Source organism: Plectropomus leopardus, chromosome 14 (assembly GCF_026936395.1).
Source record: "Plectropomus leopardus strain MGB_pleo_1.0 chromosome 14, ASM2693639v1, whole genome shotgun sequence".
In the NCBI taxonomy this organism is placed as follows: Eukaryota; Metazoa; Chordata; class Actinopteri; order Perciformes; family Serranidae; genus Plectropomus; species Plectropomus leopardus.
The window spans coordinates 16,007,875-16,027,544 of NC_142189.1; the positions used below are offsets into that span (position 1 = coordinate 16,007,875).

Here is a 19,670-nt window from a genome sequence, read left to right on the forward strand (position 1 = left end):
ATTTGCTCTGTCAGCACGACTACTGTAAAGACGGATCCACAAATCTGAAACACAAACAACACCTAACATTACTTACACCAATTTTCAGATTGACGTCCATGGAGCTAACCCAAATTCATGATCTTATAATCCAACTGTTCAGTCTGCTAAAAAAAAGGGGGACGCATGGCTGGTGACGTGGGCGCTGAGACATCTTTTGATTGGCTTATTCAGACAGACAGCACGCCTTGACAGACAAATAGTGGTGCAGCCTCCAGTGAGTTGCTGAACTGAAAATTACAATCATTATTTTGTTTTTTTTCAAGCAGAGTGTTGAGGGCTGAGATGATCAGACTCTGCTGGGAGCAAGTGTATGTAGTCTGTAATTTTAATCTGGCAAAACAGAGGACCAAATCATTGTTGAAAAATAATGGAACATTAAAGTTTAGCTGCTTTATTGGCTTAATATCCCATATTATATGTCCTCTAAATTTAGTAGATTTCTAGGTCTCCTGTCTATAAAAGCTTGGCCTTATTTCTGCTGGATTTATAGACACTTCAACCTGTGTTATCATTTTTTGGAGCTTCCAAAAATATTCCCAGATCTGAGTCCCCTGAGAAAACACAGTCGACAGAAGAAAATATGAATCAGAAATGATTTATTTCCAAGTAGGTTTGCACACATAAGGAATTTGGTGCATAATAATAAACACAGTGCAAAAGAATAAAGACATAATATAAAATAAAAATAAGAAAGTTTGCAGTAGAATATAAAAAAATAATTAAAATATGTCTTTGATTAAAGTATGTGTTTTTAAAGTGTACAGTTGTGCAAATTATTCTCCAGGGGGTGTAAAAGAAAAAAAAAAACAAAAACGCTGCAATAATAAAACCCTAAATTCAGCATCCAGTTTCGACAGGCATTAATGCATATTTTTCATTTCTTTGCAGAGATTTTTGACATGCCAGACACGAGACTCCCGCATCAGAAGGAGCAGAGCAGCCTTTCACATCAGACACAGAGCTCCCTCTCAGCCTCTGTGAGTCTGCATCTCTAAACCGTTGACCTTACAAATGAGCGTGCCGCATCATTGTGAGAATTGGTGTTTCTGGGCGGTGCAAAGTGGAGTAGAGCACATCAGAGTGCAGGATATCTGAGCACAGCAGAGCACAGAGAGGCAGGCACATCCGCCGCTGGAGGGATCAAATCTGTACCATCTGACGCTCAAGGATTTATGGGTTTAGTCAAAATTGCTTTTCCCACTGTGGAGATTAAGCACCGTAGGATGTTTTCCACTCAGGCCGTAGAATAGCTCAGTGTAGCTGCTGCTGCTGTTGCTGTTTTTCCTTCCCCTTATCGGCTCCGGCGGTGGAGACGGGAATGTCTCAGCAAGGCAGAGTGCTCAGAACCCTTGAGGGGAGAAGATTCTGACTGACAGGAGAGGTCCGTCCTCTGGGGAATGTGAACCATGCAGGTGGACGCTGTTCTTGTGCTCTTCTGTGTCTGGCTCGCGGGTGCAGCCGGGAGGATAGCCCAGTCGAGGGGTCACAAGCTGGAGACCTACAAACAGAGCAGGTAAAGTTGCCACAAATGAATTAAGGCAAACACTGGAAATGCTTGTTTTTTTATTGTCTCACTTGGACAGTTTTAATTTAAGCTTTAAATGCACATTTCAAAGTACTTTTTTCCCATCGGGGCTCTCTTATGTTCTTATAGATGTTTTTTGAGGTTTACACGATGTTGTCCGGTGTTTCCTGTGTCACCTGTGCCGCTCCCTCCCCCTCTGAAAACACATTTATTCAGACAGCAGATTGGAGAGCAAAGAGAGAGACAGAGAGGGAGTGAGAGAGGGAGACCTAAATCCCCACATCTATTTATGCACGACGAGTGAATGCTGTGTTCTCTTGCCCCACAACTGCTGCGGGCCAGTTAATGACTGTTTCCCCCGCTGCCAGCAGTTGTAGCCAATGTCATTTCCAGGTGATTATTTAGGCTAATTGCTGCCTTGTTAATGCATCCAGTGGATTAGACGTTTTTGTCGGGGACTGCACTACATGTGGAAATCGTTAAAGCATCCTCAATTCTACCTCACTAAGTTATTGATTGGTTTGGCTTCAATATTGGACGGGCTTTTAATGGAACAGATTGTATTTGTTTATTTGACTGTTAGAAGTTTTATCGCTGCTAAGTGCACGAAGCAGTGTGTGTGTGTGTGTGTGTGTGTGTGTGTGTGTGTGTGTGTGTGTGTGTGTGTGTGTGTGTGTGTGTGTGTGTGTTTGTGTGGTTGGGGGGGGACAAATCTGTGGGGAAAGAAATGTCACATTTACACTCCAAAACAAGCTGTTAGCATCTTAGTCTTTTTGACGCACGTTAGAAATACTGATAACTTCATGCTGTTCATGCATCATAATTTTAATGATTCAGTTAAATTTGAAGCTACTGAAGAATTGAAACACCTTATGGAATGAATTCTTAATGTATAAATTGGTATTTAAAAAGCAGAATGCTTAAATACATAGCAAAACTGTCATAAATAATCATTTTAATATTATAATATTCAATACTGCTGTGAACAAAGTAGGGCTGCAAGTTACAATTATTTTCACAAGTGATTGATATCCTGATTATTTCCTTGACTAATCATTTGGTTTATAAAATGTGAGACCAAAAAACATGTCCTTCCCAGAGCCAATAGTAACAGCTTACAATGTCTTATCCAAAACCCAACAATATTCAGTTTACTAACATATAAAACAGAAAGAATAAGAAGACTTTTATCCCCAATTTTGCTAAAAGATTACTAAAAACTGTCAAACTAGTCCCAATTTTCTGTCAGCTGACTAATCGTTTAAGCCCTAATAAGGATATTAGATGTTTTATCACTGCTTTTAAGTGCAGTGAGCAGTACAGGGTGGTGCAGCCTGACACACTTGCAGTGGAAGTCTTTGACGTACATTTGAAATGCAAATGTGATCATTATTTCAGTGAGTCAGTTACATTTGGAGCACATTTTTGAAGCATAAAAAACAGCTGTAAGGTATTTAAAAAGATGAATGTTTACATGCACTGCAAAAATTGTCTGAATGAATTTAAATTACACCCTCAGATGGCTTTGAACACCTGTCGAGAGCTGTGAGCGGAGAAATGACTCACAAGGGGCTGCAACTAATGATTATTTTCATTTTCAGTGAATGCACTGAATTTTTGTTTTGTTTGTATGAATGTAAAAAGAAAATGCGGAAAATGTCTTTTATAATTTGCCAGGACCAAAGTTAATATCTTTAAATGTCTTTTTCTGTCCAACCAACAATACAAAACCAAAATACATTCAATTTAGTGTTACAAAAAACACTGGGAAGAAGCAAATCTCATCCAGATACGATATTATCACGATACGTTAGTCTCAATACAATATTATTGCAATTTGAACTGTTTTGCGATATGCTGAGCATTGCAATAACATATTTTATAGATTATTTGACTTAAATTATGTCCCTTAAAGGAAAAAAGCATCAAAATCAGTTTCATCTAATAAGATGAAGTTTTAAAAAACATAACGTTTTTCACTTTAACCATTTTATTGCAGCAAAAAGTATATAGTAGACAAAAAACCAAGGGATTTTACCCTCTAAATGGGCTAACGAAATTTTGTATTTGCAATATGAATAATTTGCATAATAATAAAAAACCTGTATCCATGCTTATATATATATTGCTTATATATATATTTTCCCCCAACCCCTACCCTTTTTCCAGCATTATATTTACAAAGTCAACTATTCTCTAGCCGAAATTTTAGCAAGAAGCTTGACTGTTTCCTGAGGTCCTCAAGTGAGAAACTGTCTTTGCATTAATCTGTGGTGAAGATGATAAGATTTTCCCAAGCAGGCAAACTACAGCAGCGTGTGCCTCACAGTGCTATCAGCGTTGATTTATTTGCATCCACTTAATATATTCAACAAACCCTGTCAAATCATATAATCCCCCTGCCTTTAGATACAGTCTCACTTTTCATGCTGTAACTGCTGTTATTTCTAGATCAGAGGAGACGTCAAACAGCAATCAGCCATCAACGTTCTCATCTGTTTGAGTGAAATAAATGTGTTTGACACGACGCACCTGCCAGTTCTCATGTACGTTATGACAAACTGTCAGAGCGCGTGACAGGGCAAATCTGATCTTACTGAATATGTGTTAAACAGTTCCTTTTAAATCTAAACAATCCTCCGTGAAATTACAGACATTTAACGTGATCATCTCAGCCCTGGGGTGATTACGGCGATTGTATAAGAGGAGCACAATCATAATCATCTGTGGAGAATCTTCAAAAGACGGAAAGCACAAGTGGCTCAAAGCTGCGTTGTAATTTCTAAACACCAGTGTCGCCTCGTTATCAATCAGTTTTTTTTTTCTCCCCAACTAGTTAAAAGTCCTCGCACATCGTGTCCTCTCTCTGCTGACACGCGCAGTCTGAGAATACAAATCAAATGTAAATCTCTCATTCCTCTTCCAGCAGGGGAAAAAAAAAATCATATACTCCTGCAGAAGTTGAACCTTTCTTCCCCCTGTTTCTCATCACTCCACTCCTCCTCTCCTTGACTGTGAAATTGGGAAAGCGGCTGGATGCTGCTGGCGTGTGTTGTGGGAGTTTTCACTGTATTACTTACATTTTCTTTTCACTCGCTGCCTTGAGGAGGGAAGCAGAGAGGGGGATAAGTGTAGGACAGCAGAGTCCCACACAAGAAAACATCTGAGGAGAAAACCCTCATGAGGTTTGGGAGATAATTCGGAGTGGTCGCTCCATGATTATTGGGACAGAAAATCACATTTTCATATAGGAAAAAAAATAAGTGCTGCTTCTTTTTTTTTTTGATTTCCCTCTTACTTTTGCTTTTTCACGCCTCCATATAAACATCTAAAGCATACAAGCAGTAAAGTTGCTCATTATTTAGAGACGTCACCCCTCAGCATCATGGGTGCATGTTGCTGTAACGAGCAAGCTGCATATTCAGTCGAAAATTTAAAACCAGATGTTTATTCAGGGTACCAACGGGCCCCTAAAAAGTCTTAAAAAGCATTGAATTAATTAATCCAAAAATAAGACATTTATTGGTATGAAAATGTCTTTTAAGCATCTTAAAAATGCTCAGACAACGGAAAGATTTTAAGATTTCTTTTTTTCTGATGTTACATTGTAAAATCAAAAAGTAATGAGTAACACCTTTCATTATTATTATTGTTGTTGTTGTTGTAAATATATAAAATATGCCAAATTCTCCTCATAAGAAAATATCCAGTCATGTTTTATTTTACAGTAAGTATTTAGAGAAAGTTGTCCCTAATCGATTGATTGTCAATTATTGGTTTTTGTAAAACTGGTCTTCAATTTCATTCCAAGTGGCATTAAAAAAAAGTCTTAAATGTAATGTGCCTTAAGCTGTAAGAACCCTGTTATTTTGCCGTACTTTTTTATACCACAAATAAATAAATGTTGAATGTGCAGTTAACTCCACCCACAAACGTAGATTTTGAGGTGGATGCAGGGGACACATCCCCCTCGATATTTAGAACTTTAGAAGAGGACTTAAACTTTGACAAAATTAGACATTTACACTATAAATTAATGTAGAAAGGGCACAAATTGATTAATAAAATTGCCAAAAAAAAAGGAAATTAAGTGTATCAAGCAAAAAAAAATTTCTGACGCCCTTGCCCTCACCTGTAGTTAAAAAATATCAAAAGTAAATGTCATGAATTAAAATCTTGGTTATTTAGTGTGTAATAAAAAAATCTAAATTATCCTGATATCATTAACAAGCGAGCGCATTTTCACTCCCTACTCGTGGAATACCAGGCTGCTGCGTCAGTGATTTTGCTGGTTTCAAATTGACGCTGCACCTTTACGCAGCAACAGTGCATCTAACAGGCATTAATTGACATGTTGACGCTAGAGGAGACATATAAAGCATCATACGTATGTGTCAAAGTCCAATGACCAAGCAGTGATGTTTAACGGGAATGTGTTGAACAAGCTTAGCTCAGCAGAGTATGAGTCATTTCAACTTTTGACTCTGAAATCACAATTTAAAGGCCCAGTGTGGAGGATTTAGGGGCATCTAGTGACAGAAATGGAATATAATATTAATGACTATGTTTTCATTGGTTTATAATCACCTGAAAATAAGAATCATTGTTTTTTTATTACCTTAGAATGACCCGTTTATATCCACCTCGGAGCAGATCATCTTCCAGAGTCCACCATGCAGTTTTCTACAGTAGCCCAGAACAGACTTCTGCGAACCGAACACTGGCTCTAGATGTGTTTTCGTGTTGGCCAACGTAGTTCTCCTACACTCTCGGCACACGGGAGAAATTTCAGTTGTGCAACCTCACCACTAGATGCCACTAAATCTTACACACTGCACCTTCAGATGTGTTGAGTTGAGGTCAAATGGTCACTTGTTTGGTTGATATTGTGTTTTTTTTTAACCTAAATATAATTTTTTTGAAAATCCATATGCAGTGGTGGAAGAAGTAGACTACTCAGATCTTACAAAGAGGCAACAATAGAAACTGTGAAGCTGACGTCATGTGTTTTTTTGGAATGGGGGCACCGCCTTGTGCAGGAACGCACTCTGTTACCTTTGGCTACTATGCAGGTCAGGCAGCGGTGTTTGAACAAACTATGACATGTGTTCATATGCACCACCTCCACTCACATACCTGCACACTGTAAACTTTAAGCAGAGATGTAAACATGAACATTATGACAGTGGTTCGTTGGATTATTACCTGAGGCAAAGATATGGTGCTGCACTCAAACCTGATATTCAGGCAGGTTTGCCATAACAAAGCCAGTCAGTGCCACCATGGGAGTGGTTGTTTACATTGAACGCGAGGTAAAACGCTGTACTTCAGATCAGTTAATCTCTCATTTCTGGACTGATGGTGCCAAAAACAGGTCGTGTTTACTGTGTTTTTGAGAAGAGTCCATATAAACCCCCAACCACCCTTTAGTGGTATTTACATTCTTAAAGGTGGAGTTTTTTTTTTTTAAAGCAACGAGTTCATAATGTGTGATGTGTTTGACGTTTTCAGAAACGTCTGAGGCCATGGAAGTTCATTTTTCGGTGGATGACTAATTTTAGTCATATAGAGTTTTTCTTCTTATTTTTATATGTTTGAGGAAAATGTTGATATTCCTAACAGCCTCATCTCTTTCCTCTGTCATTATGCCTTTGTGTTTTTTTTCCTTCCCATTATGGTACCTGTTCGCTACCTTGGCAAATATTAGCCATGGCTGCTTTTATAAATGGGCAGTTGCATCCATGTTGCTGTTGCCTAGCAGTGTTCTCACAGCTTAACCACTTGAACGCCAAGCATTGTTAAGGGACTTCTTCATGTTGTAACCACAAGCTCAGGAGCGTCGTGAAACATCCTTCTAACCAGCCGACACTGTGTGATGTATTTTCACATTCTCAGTGTTGGGAAGGTTACTACTAAAATGTAATAGGTTACAGATTACTAGTCACCCTTTCAAACATGTAACAACTAATTTAACTGTTTCATGATTTATTAAAGTAATGAAACTTCTTACATTTGATTACTTTTTGATTACTTTTCTAAGATTATTTCTTAAATAGGGCAATAAATCTGAAAAATGTCTGGAAACAGGCAACAAGCATTTCTGCACGTTATTATTACATTTATTTGTTGATTTAATTACATGTCAACACTGCATATACTGTATGTCACAATGTAAAAATACTCTGTTACAAGTAAAAGTCCTGCCCTCAAAATGAGGTACCTTAAGTAAAAGTACCTAAGTAAAAGTATTAGGATCAAAACATACTTGAAGTGTCAAAAGGAGAGGTGCTCATTATGCAGAAAGGCACTTTTCAGAATTTTTATCACAAGATTAGAATTAATGATGAATTCAAGTGTCGCTATTGTTGTAGCTGGTATAGGTGGGGATAATATTTTATTTTTTTAATGTCATTTTTAATGTCAATGTCAATGCCAGGGACGTCAAGCCATAATAATACATCATTATTTGTTGATCTATATTCTGTATCAATAATCTGAATATGCAAAGTAACTCAGCAAATGAATGTAGTGGAGTAAAAAGTATAAAGTTAGAATTGTAACACACAAATAAAGTACCTCAGAATTTTTTTTAAGTACAGTACTTGGGTAGCGTTACAGTCCACCACTGTCTATAAGTCAATGATGGTCTAAAAATACACAAAATTTAAACATTACACCCTATTTATGCAACATTAATGCAGTTTGCCCAGTCAGCCTGTACACTTTAATTGCCTTTTTCTCAAATTCACTGGCCGCTCTCTGCATACATGAATGCGTCCAGCATGACCTCTGCAGGAATCCGGCCCATTAACCCCTCTGCAGCCCCTGCAGCGATGCACACATGCAGGTCTGTGGCTGCAGAGCAGAAACAGTGTGTAGACAGGCGGTCTGCTGTGTGGCGTAGGCAGGCAGAGAGGGGGATTGGAGAGGCATTTCTGCCAAGAGGATTAGGAACCAGCTGCTGGATGGACGCAGACAAGTAGCACCCATTGCCCATCACAGCTCTGCAGCTAGCCAGAGAAACCCTTCTTACTGTTTCATTTTGCTCTTGTGTTTTTTATGTTTCAGTCTCTTCCTCTTTCGCCCACTCTCTCTCTCTCTCTCTTGTCCTCTGTGGTATTTCCTAAATGCATGTCTATGGTTGTCACGGGGATTTGTCCCTGTCTGTCACAGCATGCTCTACTCTAATAATCCATTTTAGGGTTTTTGGAAATCTTTTTTTTTTCTCATGCTCTCTCTGTTCGTGGCCTGAAACGGCTGCCTGAAAGACAAGTACACAGACGTAGCTCTCTTGAAAAGTGACACCAGAGAAGAGCTTGCTTCCTCTAAATCGGATGTGATGAGGAAATGCTCTTTTGCCCTTTGTGCGATTTGTGGATAAAATGTGTGTGATGTAACTGGATGTACTACATCTTCTTAGCAAGTGAGAGGCATCAAAACAATACAAAAAAAGACGAAATTATTGTCCCTACTCTTAAACCATGTAGCCTTGAAAATGACATCATGTCTTTCAAAATTAAAGCTGCAGTTAATGCTTGAATTGTTGATTATTATACCTTCTGTGATTTAAACTTTAAACTCAAAGGGATTACTGCATATATTGTATACAACTGAGTTTTGTATCGTATTTTCTCTTGTTTGCGCTCGCCTGTAGTGCCAATAATTACAACACTTTAAATTAAATGTTTGGGTTTTTTTTCCTTTTTTTTATGAATAGGCAGATTTATCTTTGATAGTAATATGCAGCATTCATGTTAATGTGTATCTGCAGTTATTCAACGGGGGGGGGGGGCTTTAATTAAAACTTAGATATTATTACTTAACAATAATTTGCCACCGATGCCGTGATCCTGCTTGACGCGATCTTCTACTGCCATTATTATGAGTCATGCCTCCACTAACAATATACGCATTAGACTTTTATCAACACACACAATATTTGCACATAACATCACAGAGTGCATTTAGTAATTTTACACCTATCGTTATTGTAATATGACACGCGTTTGTTACCATTATTGCTGTGCATCTCCCTCTCTCTCTTTCTCTTTCCTTTTTGTCATTATTGTAATTCAGCTGTTATTTATGACATCTATTGCACGTCTGTCCACCCTGGAAGAGGGATCCCTCATCATCCCCAGTTGCTCCTCCTGAGGTTTCTTCCATTTATTCCCCGTTACAGGGGTTCTTTTTAGGGATGTGAGGGTCTAAAAACAGAGGGATGTTGTACGCTGTAAAGTCCTCTGAGGCAAACCATGTTTTGTGATAATGGGCTTTATAAATAAAATTGACTTGACTTGACCCTGCAGTAACTCTGAGGACCCCCAGGGTTAGTAAAAAAGTCGTAGTAGAAAATTGTGAATGCTAAGTAGTATAATTTCAGAGATGAGGGTCAAATATTTAAACTGCTTATTCAGTTAACCATCAAATATGACTTAGAAAATCATCACATCTGCTTGTTTGAGAAGCTGGCGACAGTAAATGTTTGGCATTTTGCAAAAAAAATTGAAATTACTTAAACATGTAATGATCAGAATGATTAATGAGGATTTTTCAGTTGATCGACTAGACAGATAAAATATTGGTCGTTTTAGGTGGAGTAAAAATATCATATTTTGGGCTGCAATTAAAGGTTATTTTCGACAAATCTGCCGATTGTTTTCTTGATTACTTGATTAATTGTTTGTCAATAAATGTCTGAATACACTGAAAAGTATCATCATAATTTCGCAAAGTCCAAGGTGACATATTTAAGAAGTCTGTTTTGATACTTTGATACTTACTATCACATATGACAAACAAAAGCATCAAATCCCATCATTTGAGAAGCTGGAACCAGCAAATATTTAGCTTTTTTTTTGCTGAAGAAATGACTAAAAGTATCATTTGATTCTCAATTAATTTCATCCAGTCATTGTTACAGCTCTACATACTGTATATTATAACTGAAAATGAAATGCTGCGAAAAGAACACTAAAAAGACAACTCAATTTGACTATAAAATCATAAATCTCAACTACTTAACATAATGTTTTTCTGCTGCTATATGTGACAGATGTTCTTATTTATTTATTTATTTATCACATATCAGGTCGCGAAGAGAGACCAGAATGGATGGAGGTGGAGGCCACAAATCTGGAAGGTGTGTTTTCTGAATATTTATTTAAAACATTATTGCAGTAATATTAGTATCAACATTTTGACATTTAAAAGAATGTACAATGTATCCTTGAAGGCTCATTGTGACTATGTTGTTCTTGTTTTGTTTCACAGCCCAATTTACAAACGAAGTCCAGACATGACAAAATCTCTGATGACAAAATCGGAGCAGCTCCTGAGAATAGACGACCATGATTTCACCATGAGGCCAGCATTTGGAGGTCAGAAAATGAATGTTACTTAAAACGAAAGTGTTATATATGTGATATATTATATATTCTCAGACATGTTGGGCCAGCTGGATAAGATCTGTGCAGAGGACATGGGTTTGGGACAAACAGTCCTGTAAGCATTAAGCTCTTGGAGATCTTAACGACCGTCCCTGCACACTGCGACAGTTTCCAGTTGCAGCTCAGTCCTTTAAATCACAAAAATGTTAATACACGCCTTTTGCTTCGTCGCTGTACATTAGAGGGATTTGATGTCAGAAAGGCACACTGGCTTCTTTTTACAACAAGATAGCAATGAAATATATATTTTTAATCCCTTCAGCTGTCTTTAAAGGCAAAAAAAAAACCACACACGAGAGCTGTATTTAACAAAAAAAACAGCCACGGGGCTTTGAATAGAGAGACATGTGCTGTTTTTTCAAACCACGACTACTTTTAATCACACGACAATCTGCTGCTGAAAACACATCAAGTGACCCTCATCAAACCCTTTTGCTGCTGATTTCAAACATCAAGTGTGTCTCAGCTGCAAGTGGAAAACAGAGCCGGATTTCATCCACCCCTGCATCAACTTTGATCCATTATTGTGACCTAATTGTATTTGTGTACTACAATTGGAGGATGATGATGCAGAGTAGAAAGGCTGAAATAGGTCAAAAGTAGAATTCCAGCCAGACCGACGCAGTTGAGGCGCAAACAGTTGTTCTATTTTTGTGTGATTCATTGTCCTTTTTGGGAATGTGATTTCCAAAACAAAAGGTTCAGACAGTCTCTGTTATGGTGACCTTGACTGTTTTACCTACTGTGTCATCCAAAATCAGCCAGCAATCAACAAGCTTCTGTACAAAAATGTAACATTTCTGCATTTGTCGTGCATTTCTGACATGAGTCCATCCTTTTTTTTCAGGTCCTCCGATTCCGGTTGGCGTGGACGTTCAGGTGGAAAGTCTAGACACCATCTCCGAAGTGGATATGGTACGTATGAAATGTGCTGTTGATATACTTAAAAATGAGGCCCTACAGGTTATAAGATCAAACACTAATGGTGGAAATATATGCTTTAACTACAGCATCAAAATTTCTAAAAACAGCTAGACCTATGTTATAATTTGTTGAGTTGTGTATTCATTATCCCAAATGTTTTCAACTAGAGAAATCTGTAATTTTATTTTTATATTAAGATATATTTGTATTTGATTTAAGGTAACAGTGCATTTCATGTGGTCGCCTGTCAATGGTGACTTATCTTTACCCTCAAGGGTACGATGCTGATAATAAACTAAATGTAGGCCGACAGTAGGTGAGAACTAGAATAAGCAGGTGCCTGTGTGGACGTTTAGCATATTCTGCCTGATCCAACAACTATATCATGTGGTAGACTGAAAAAATATACACGTTAGATAAAACAGTATTGTGGAGCTGAAGATGCAGCTGATAGCAGTTAGTTTGGATTTGTGAAAAGATGATTACCACAGAATGGGATAACTTTGTGTCACTTTGCAGTACATTAACAACGAGGTGAAGCTGATAATTACAGGTAACAGGTGGGTTCAGGTGCTGAGTTTAGTAAGTTTACAAAACTGGGCTGTGCAGGACTTTGCTTTTGGTGAGTTTTTCAAAATCATATTTTTGTGTGTGTGCAGCCAAGGGGTATCAGTCAAGCTAATATTGGTTGTTTCGATAAGATATCTAAAAGTTTTAAAATAATAAATCATGTTTTTTTTTACTGTGCTGTCAAAGGAATATCAAACAAACCAGTAGTTTATTTATTTTAACAATGGATCTGATCTGTTTATGCAAATTAACTCTTCATTTATGACCATCAAACATCCTAACTTTCAAATTATCTCATATTTCACAAAACAGATAAAGATTAAAGTTTCCTCTAAAATAGAAACATCAACGTGTGTGTCAGAACTGTTGTTTTTTTCTTCTTCTTTCCATTAATCATCTCACGACTATACAGGTTTATCTTGAGACCCTTTTTATGGGCTTGACCTCTAATTTAGGAACCTAAACAGCCTATCTGTGTATGAGTAGATACAGTATCTCCACCTCCAGCAGCTGCAGCAGTAAAATGCTGCTTGCACATTGTTGCATCAGTGTTAACAGTCTAATAGTGTCATACACAATAATATATCAGAAACAGGGGCTGATTTACTGCACAGCCACTGCTTTTACTTTGATACTTTAAGTTTATTTAGCTGATAGTACTGTACTTTAATTCCAGTAAGATTTTGAATGCAGAACTTTTTGCTGCATTTGTTGCATTGGTACATTTACTTCAGTAAAGCATTTGAGTATCAGTTTCTTGTCTGCCTGCAGGACTTTACCATGACACTATACCTGCGTCACTACTGGAAGGATGAGCGGCTGTCGTTCCCCAGCACCAACAACCAGAGCATGACCTTTGACAGTCGCCTGGTGAAGAAGATATGGGTCCCTGACATGTTCTTTGTCCATTCCAAGCGCTCTTTTATCCACGACACCACAACCGATAACGTCATGCTGAGGGTTTACCCCGATGGCAACGTCCTCTACAGTCTCAGGTAAACACATACATTTCATAGTACTGAAAACATTGGTGATTCATCACTGAAAAGGAAGACCGTTGTCAGAGGAAGAATCTGTTTTCCAGTACTGTAAAAAAAGACAAAAAAAACATCACAATAAAAAAGCTTTTTACAACGAGCACATTAAAAGAGAGGGAAAAAAAGCAAAAAGCAATACTACATACTCAAAAACAACACCAAAACACGCAACATAAAGAAATGACGTAGCAGCTCTTAGAAATGCTAAAAGTCATCACTGATTTGCGCTGATGATTTTCACAGCAGGAGATGCAATTTATGGAACAAAATTTCTGTGTCATTTCCTAATTTGTAATCAGTGTAGTGGACAAATGAGAACATTTTAAATAATGACAGGAGCGTGCAAACTGCCTGTGACTTTGGTCAATTCACTACAGGGAGTAACTTTTATTTAATCAGGCAGTTGGAAAATGTGGAATTAGGCCATTTGATGTGAAACTGGGGTAAAGGAGGAGAAGAGGGGAAACAACACTGTAGGAGGTGAATACAACAGGAAAAAACTAGAAGAAAAAAACATTTTAAATGACAGATAACTCCAAAATCAAGAACATGTTTTTGTCTTATCTGCAGTGCTGTTTATCAGTCGGATCGTTTTGATGTGGGTTGCAGAGTGTTGGAGATACGTCTTCCTTCCTTTCATTTGAATATAAAGGAACTAGATGGCATTTGACTTGTGGTGTTTAAAGCACCAAAAATATATATATATTTGAAACACTCAGTGGCAATGTCTCTTTCCAGAAATCATGACCCAGTTACTCAAGATAATCCACAGACCTTGATGTGAGCAGTTTCATGTAAGAACTATTTTCATTCTGCTGAACAAGCCAAGCGCCATCTATTTCCATTGTATTCAGGAGAAGGAAGACGTCTCTGCGGCCAATATCTCCAACACTCTGCATCTCACAAAAAAAAACAATCTAGACTGATGCTGTATGTATAGCAGTACAGATAAGAGGAAAAATATGTGTTTTTGATTTTTTTGGGTGAACTACCTTCTATTTTTTTATTTTGGTCATTTAAAATATCACCCTATGCACAAAAATTTGTAAATTTATCTTTTACTTTAGCGGTTATTGGAGGAAGTTGAATCATAGTGTATGTTTTCCCTGCAGAGTCACCGTCACTGCCATGTGCAACATGGACCTCAGCCGCTTCCCTCTGGATACCCAAACCTGCTCGCTGGAGATCGAGAGCTGTGAGTGAATCTATAAAAAAGTATTAACAGATAAATCAGCAAGACAAATGCCTTATTTTCACTCCTAACATGCTGATTCGTCCGGTGGCACCATCATCAGGTCAGGGTTTCCTCTTAATGGCCATTTCAATATCTAAAACATGAATTTCCATAAAATATGCTTTCATATTTATGGTTCCCAGAGTTTAGATTTTAACCTCTCCATCGGCGCCATCAACATGTTTCACTAATTTACAAGAAATACTCACGTTTTCTGTGCACACTCACGCCTCTTTTTCTTTTACATTTCATATACTATATAAGCTGTCCTCTTGAGCTCTCCTCAGGCCAAAGTGTCAGATTCACTCAGCAGATAGCTCATGAAAACTCGGATATATCATGCCAAGACTCTCCTCTAGCATCACCCCGTCAGCTCTTACTCTAGTGTATTTCCAAGAATTAGTAAATCAGAAACATTGCAGTCTCTGCGGGCAGATAGTGGTGCTTTACAATTGCAGTCTCGTCATGTTAAATCCTCTTTATCACATATTTTGTTCAAATTAACATCCAGCATTGTGTGTACTAAATCTCTCCTGAATTGGTTTGTTACAGATGTGCTCTCTTCTCCCTCTTTCCCCTCCAGATGCGTACACAGATGACGACCTGATGCTTTACTGGAAGAAAGGCAACGAGTCCCTGAACACGGACGACAGAATATCTCTGTCCCAGTTCCTCATACAGAAATTTCACACCACCACCAAGCTGGCTTTCTACAGCAGCACAGGTAATCCACAACACAACGAGCACTTGTAATACATACAGTAAACTGCACTGATTATGCAAATGGCGCAAATGTGTGCATCATGCATGTAAAAAGTAGAACACAATTGAATTACAACTTCAATGACTCTCATATTACTTTATAAGCCTTTTCCAACTAAAGGGTCGAGTTTTTCCTTACATGTCCTTTGAATGTCACGCCAAGATGAATGTACTAATATTTAATCCCCACAGTGAAACGAAATGAATCAAACTACTGCCAACCACTTGTGCACTGCTGGAAAGCCACTGTGACAGCCACTGTGACAGCCCTGCAGCCTTCTTCCAACCACATGTCACTTTCTAGTTCTCAAGAGCAACCTGAAGCACAAAAAGGATTTTGCGTCCTATCTCTGCTCGCCACAGTAGCTGGGGAACCTCTGCTCCGAGTGTTTGCACGGTGTATCGGCAGCTAACACATGACGACGTAATGGTGATGTTTCTTCTTCCCAGGCTGGTACAATCGCCTGTACATCCACTTCACCCTGAGGCGCCACATCTTCTTCTTCCTGCTGCAGACCTACTTTCCTGCTACTCTGATGGTCATGCTGTCCTGGGTGTCCTTCTGGATTGACCGCAGGGCCGTCCCCGCCAGGGTGCCACTAGGTAGGATTAGTGGTGGAAGAAGTAATCAGATCCTTTACTAATGTAATAGTACTAATATCACCCTGTGGAATTACCCTGTTACAAGTAAAAGTCCTGCATTGAAAATGGTTAAGTTAAAGTAATAGAAGTAAAATCAGGAAAATGTACTTAAAGTATGAAAAGTAAAAGTACCCAATGCAGAAAAATCTTCAAAAAAAACAAATAAAAAAAAGTATTCACCCAAAAAACTTAGAATAGGTAAGGTAAAAACATTGTACATTTGAAATATTGCATGGTTATATTAATATTATTGCACAAATAATATAAAGGGCTTTAAGTCAGTATTGCATATTGCACAGTTTTCTACTGAAGCAGTAAAAAGCACAGTTGAAAATATAATGAAATAATTTATGGTTTATAGCTGCCACTGTCAGTTAAAATAAGTCCACGAGTGTCTGACACTCTGGAGGAGGAGATGATAAGTTTGATGACCACAAAGATGTATCATTTCCTGTGGCACTCTGTAGTGCATCTTTAAAACAACATTAAGTCATTTTTGCAAAAATGAAACAAGATATAACATGATAATTAATGAGCTTTAAAGGTGCTGGTATGCTAAATGTTTCACCACTGGACAGACACCAGCTAGCTGTTTTCGCCTGTTTCCATTCATGATGCTAAGCTAAGCTAACCATCTCCTGGCAATAAGTAATATCTATCTTGTTACCTAACTCTTGGCGATAAAACGCTGGATCTAGCTTCATATTAACTGAACAGACATGAGGCATGTATGAGCAAGGCAGTGAATAAGCTTATTTCCCAAAATGTGGAACTATTTCTTCAAAATAAAGCAGCGTCAAAGTGAAGCACCTTATCTCAGGTTGTCTGTGAGCGCAGAGCAGTTTATTGAGTGATTTCCCATCCCTGCGTGTATCTTCTGAACATTAATTATTGGGCTGAAAACGTCAATTCTACCCATGATGTTACTAGAATAAAGCAAAGGTCAGAAAAAATAAGGGAAAAAAATCTACTGCAGAAATATGGTATGCTTCCTTTCTCTATCTATTAAACACTTCACGACCCCTCATATTTTTCCCATGACCTTTTTTCGATCTCCCATAATGACTAATATAAGAAGTGTTTGCTGAAATATATAGAGTCATTCAGTAAGTCCATCATGTTTGTGTTTTTGTCAGAGTCTGACCTCTGACCCTCTTGTGGAGCTGGGAAAGCAATAACAGAACGTTTCTACAGCGACTGACAAAATACTGATCAGATTAACAAATGCGTGCACAAATGAAAATGTAAAACAGCAGCGCAAATGAAACAATATTAGCGTCTCATGAGCAGCTCTTTCTATGATATTTAGCATTCAGTTTGAGCTTCCCGCCCTGGTCAGTCAGTAAATAAGCACTTCAGTGTGACTAAACTGTTTGTGTGTTTTACTCCAGGCATCACCACGGTGCTGACCATGTCCACCATCATCACTGGGGTCAACGCCTCCATGCCTCGGGTCTCCTACATAAAGGCAGTGGACATTTACCTCTGGGTCAGTTTTGTCTTTGTCTTCCTCTCTGTGATAGAGTATGCGGCGGTCAACTACCTCTCCACTGTCCAGGAGAGGAAAGAGAGGAAACTGAGGGAGAGAGTAAGTGTTATTTCATGTGACTTTTCTCTGCAACTGCAGTTAAAAACACGTTTAATCTATGAAATGTTGATCTTTTATTGATTCACATGGACACTTCAACATTACCAAACCCCTGTTATAATCTCTCTCTGCTTCACTGCTCTTAAAGAAGAGAGCTTAAAAATCTGTAAATCATAGCCGCTCTTGGAGGCTTGAAAGTATTGATGTCCTGGTTTCTCCTGAGTGTAGATGCAACCTTGCCAAGCTTAATTTTGGTCCAAAATATTCAAAAGACAAGGTAAACAAACTGCTTTATTTTTCATTGAGTGATAAAATCTCATTTCCTTTCATACAGGGTGTAAATAATGAACTATCAACCAACACCTTCTCTTCCTTTTTTTTCTTTTATTTCTTTTTTAGTTTTGTAAGTAAGAAAGCAAATACTATGATGTTTTCATAAATGATTAATTCAGACAGTTGGACGGTGCAACAAACATTTTTATCTTGTTTGATGCTGGTTTTCCCCTGATTTGAAACCTTCCCACAACATAGATTTGGATCTGTGCAGAGGACCACATTTTCTTTACAGGTCTAATAGTCGTAGATGCAGTCCAACACCTTATGTTTGAAGGGTCACTTTGGTAGTTTTCAACTTGCGCCCTGTTTGGACCCTATGTGTCTAAGTGATTCATGCGAACAACATTAATTTTGGTCCAATGTGGAGTGAGAGGGCTCCAGGCGGCAGCTGCAAAACAGGCTGCAATGTAACCATTTGGGGGCATTTTTGCACAGCCAATTTACAATTTTTGACAAGATCCCAAAACCCACCAGACCCCATTTAAATAAACAGTAATATTAGAGTGTGTAGAACCAACATATTTTCACATCTAAGTAGGTGATTAATGGTTCAGTTCAACCAAACCAGAGCTGATGATTGAACAGTGAAAAGATGAAGCCAGATGATCTTACGTCTGAAACAAACAGGACATGGACAGGGTGAGACGTGTCTGCCGCAGCAACCCTGCAGCAGAGCATGTCCATTATAATCAACTGACCACAGAAGCTGCGCTCTCCCATGCTGGCGTCATGCAACTCTTCTCTATTTCTGCATGTCTGGTTGCTCTCAATATTAAACCAATTTCAAAAACTCTTATTCCTATTTGTCATTTTAACACAAACCATGGGGTAATAGGGTCCAGATTGAAAAATATTGGAGATTTTATTTTATATTCTGCTGTGCATTGCAGCTGGATTATTGTTCTTGAGTTTATTTTTCTTTAGGATATTCTTTTAAAACATGACCACTGTGACCAAACATACAACAGTCTAAATGATCAGTTCTTACATGTTTAATGTCCCACAGGTGGACCAGCGAGTGGTTAAGGGTTTAAAGTCAAATACAAGTACATAATAATCAAAAATTCAATTAAACCCAAATTCATCTTAAAGATGGCCACCTAATAAAATTCTCCTTGCACCCTGCAGATTAGGAAGTCTTCTCATTAAAATCAGGAAAAACGAGAGATGAAGTGAAACATTATTGGCTCACTCTAAGTCAACACTGGAAAAAGGCTGACCTGATTTTATACTAAATAATTTTACAAATTAAAATATTTCTAAACATGAATTAATACTTTATGTGCATTTCCAATAAACAGATAAATATTTTCTAAATTGGCTCACTTTAAGCTGCTCTCGGGGCTACCGCAAATTATTTCTGGGACTACAGCTTGTGTACTTTATTGCTATTCTTCATCTGCCAAATGCTGCAGCATATGGAGCCAAAGTGCCCACGTACCCCGAGGAACATTTCCAGCACAAACATCCTTCTATAAATGTTTCATGCCAAAGTTATTTAAAGGCCCTGAGTGTGCAGAAAAATGATAAAGATTTAACAAAGTAATGTATTTATTTTCTT

The 19,670-nt window shown here is 38.1% G+C and overlaps 1 protein-coding gene across 2 annotated transcripts in view; it reads left to right on the plus strand.

The window, feature by feature from the left end:
- The window catches only part of LOC121953650 (gamma-aminobutyric acid receptor subunit rho-1), a 26,160-nt gene that overhangs the window by 3,860 nt on the left and 2,630 nt on the right, over positions 1 to 19,670 (plus strand). For both annotated transcript variants that reach the window (XM_088087059.1, XM_042500838.2), the window contains exons 2-10: positions 931 to 1,555; positions 10,659 to 10,709; positions 10,841 to 10,947; positions 11,864 to 11,931; positions 13,282 to 13,505; positions 14,660 to 14,742; positions 15,365 to 15,505; positions 15,994 to 16,146; positions 17,577 to 17,773. In XM_088087059.1, the coding sequence (XP_087943185.1) occupies positions 1,449 to 1,555; positions 10,659 to 10,709; positions 10,841 to 10,947; positions 11,864 to 11,931; positions 13,282 to 13,505; positions 14,660 to 14,742; positions 15,365 to 15,505; positions 15,994 to 16,146; positions 17,577 to 17,773 (1,131 nt within the window). In that variant the 5' untranslated portion in view covers positions 931 to 1,448. The remainder of the gene's footprint in view (positions 1 to 930; positions 1,556 to 10,658; positions 10,710 to 10,840; positions 10,948 to 11,863; positions 11,932 to 13,281; positions 13,506 to 14,659; positions 14,743 to 15,364; positions 15,506 to 15,993; positions 16,147 to 17,576; positions 17,774 to 19,670) is intronic.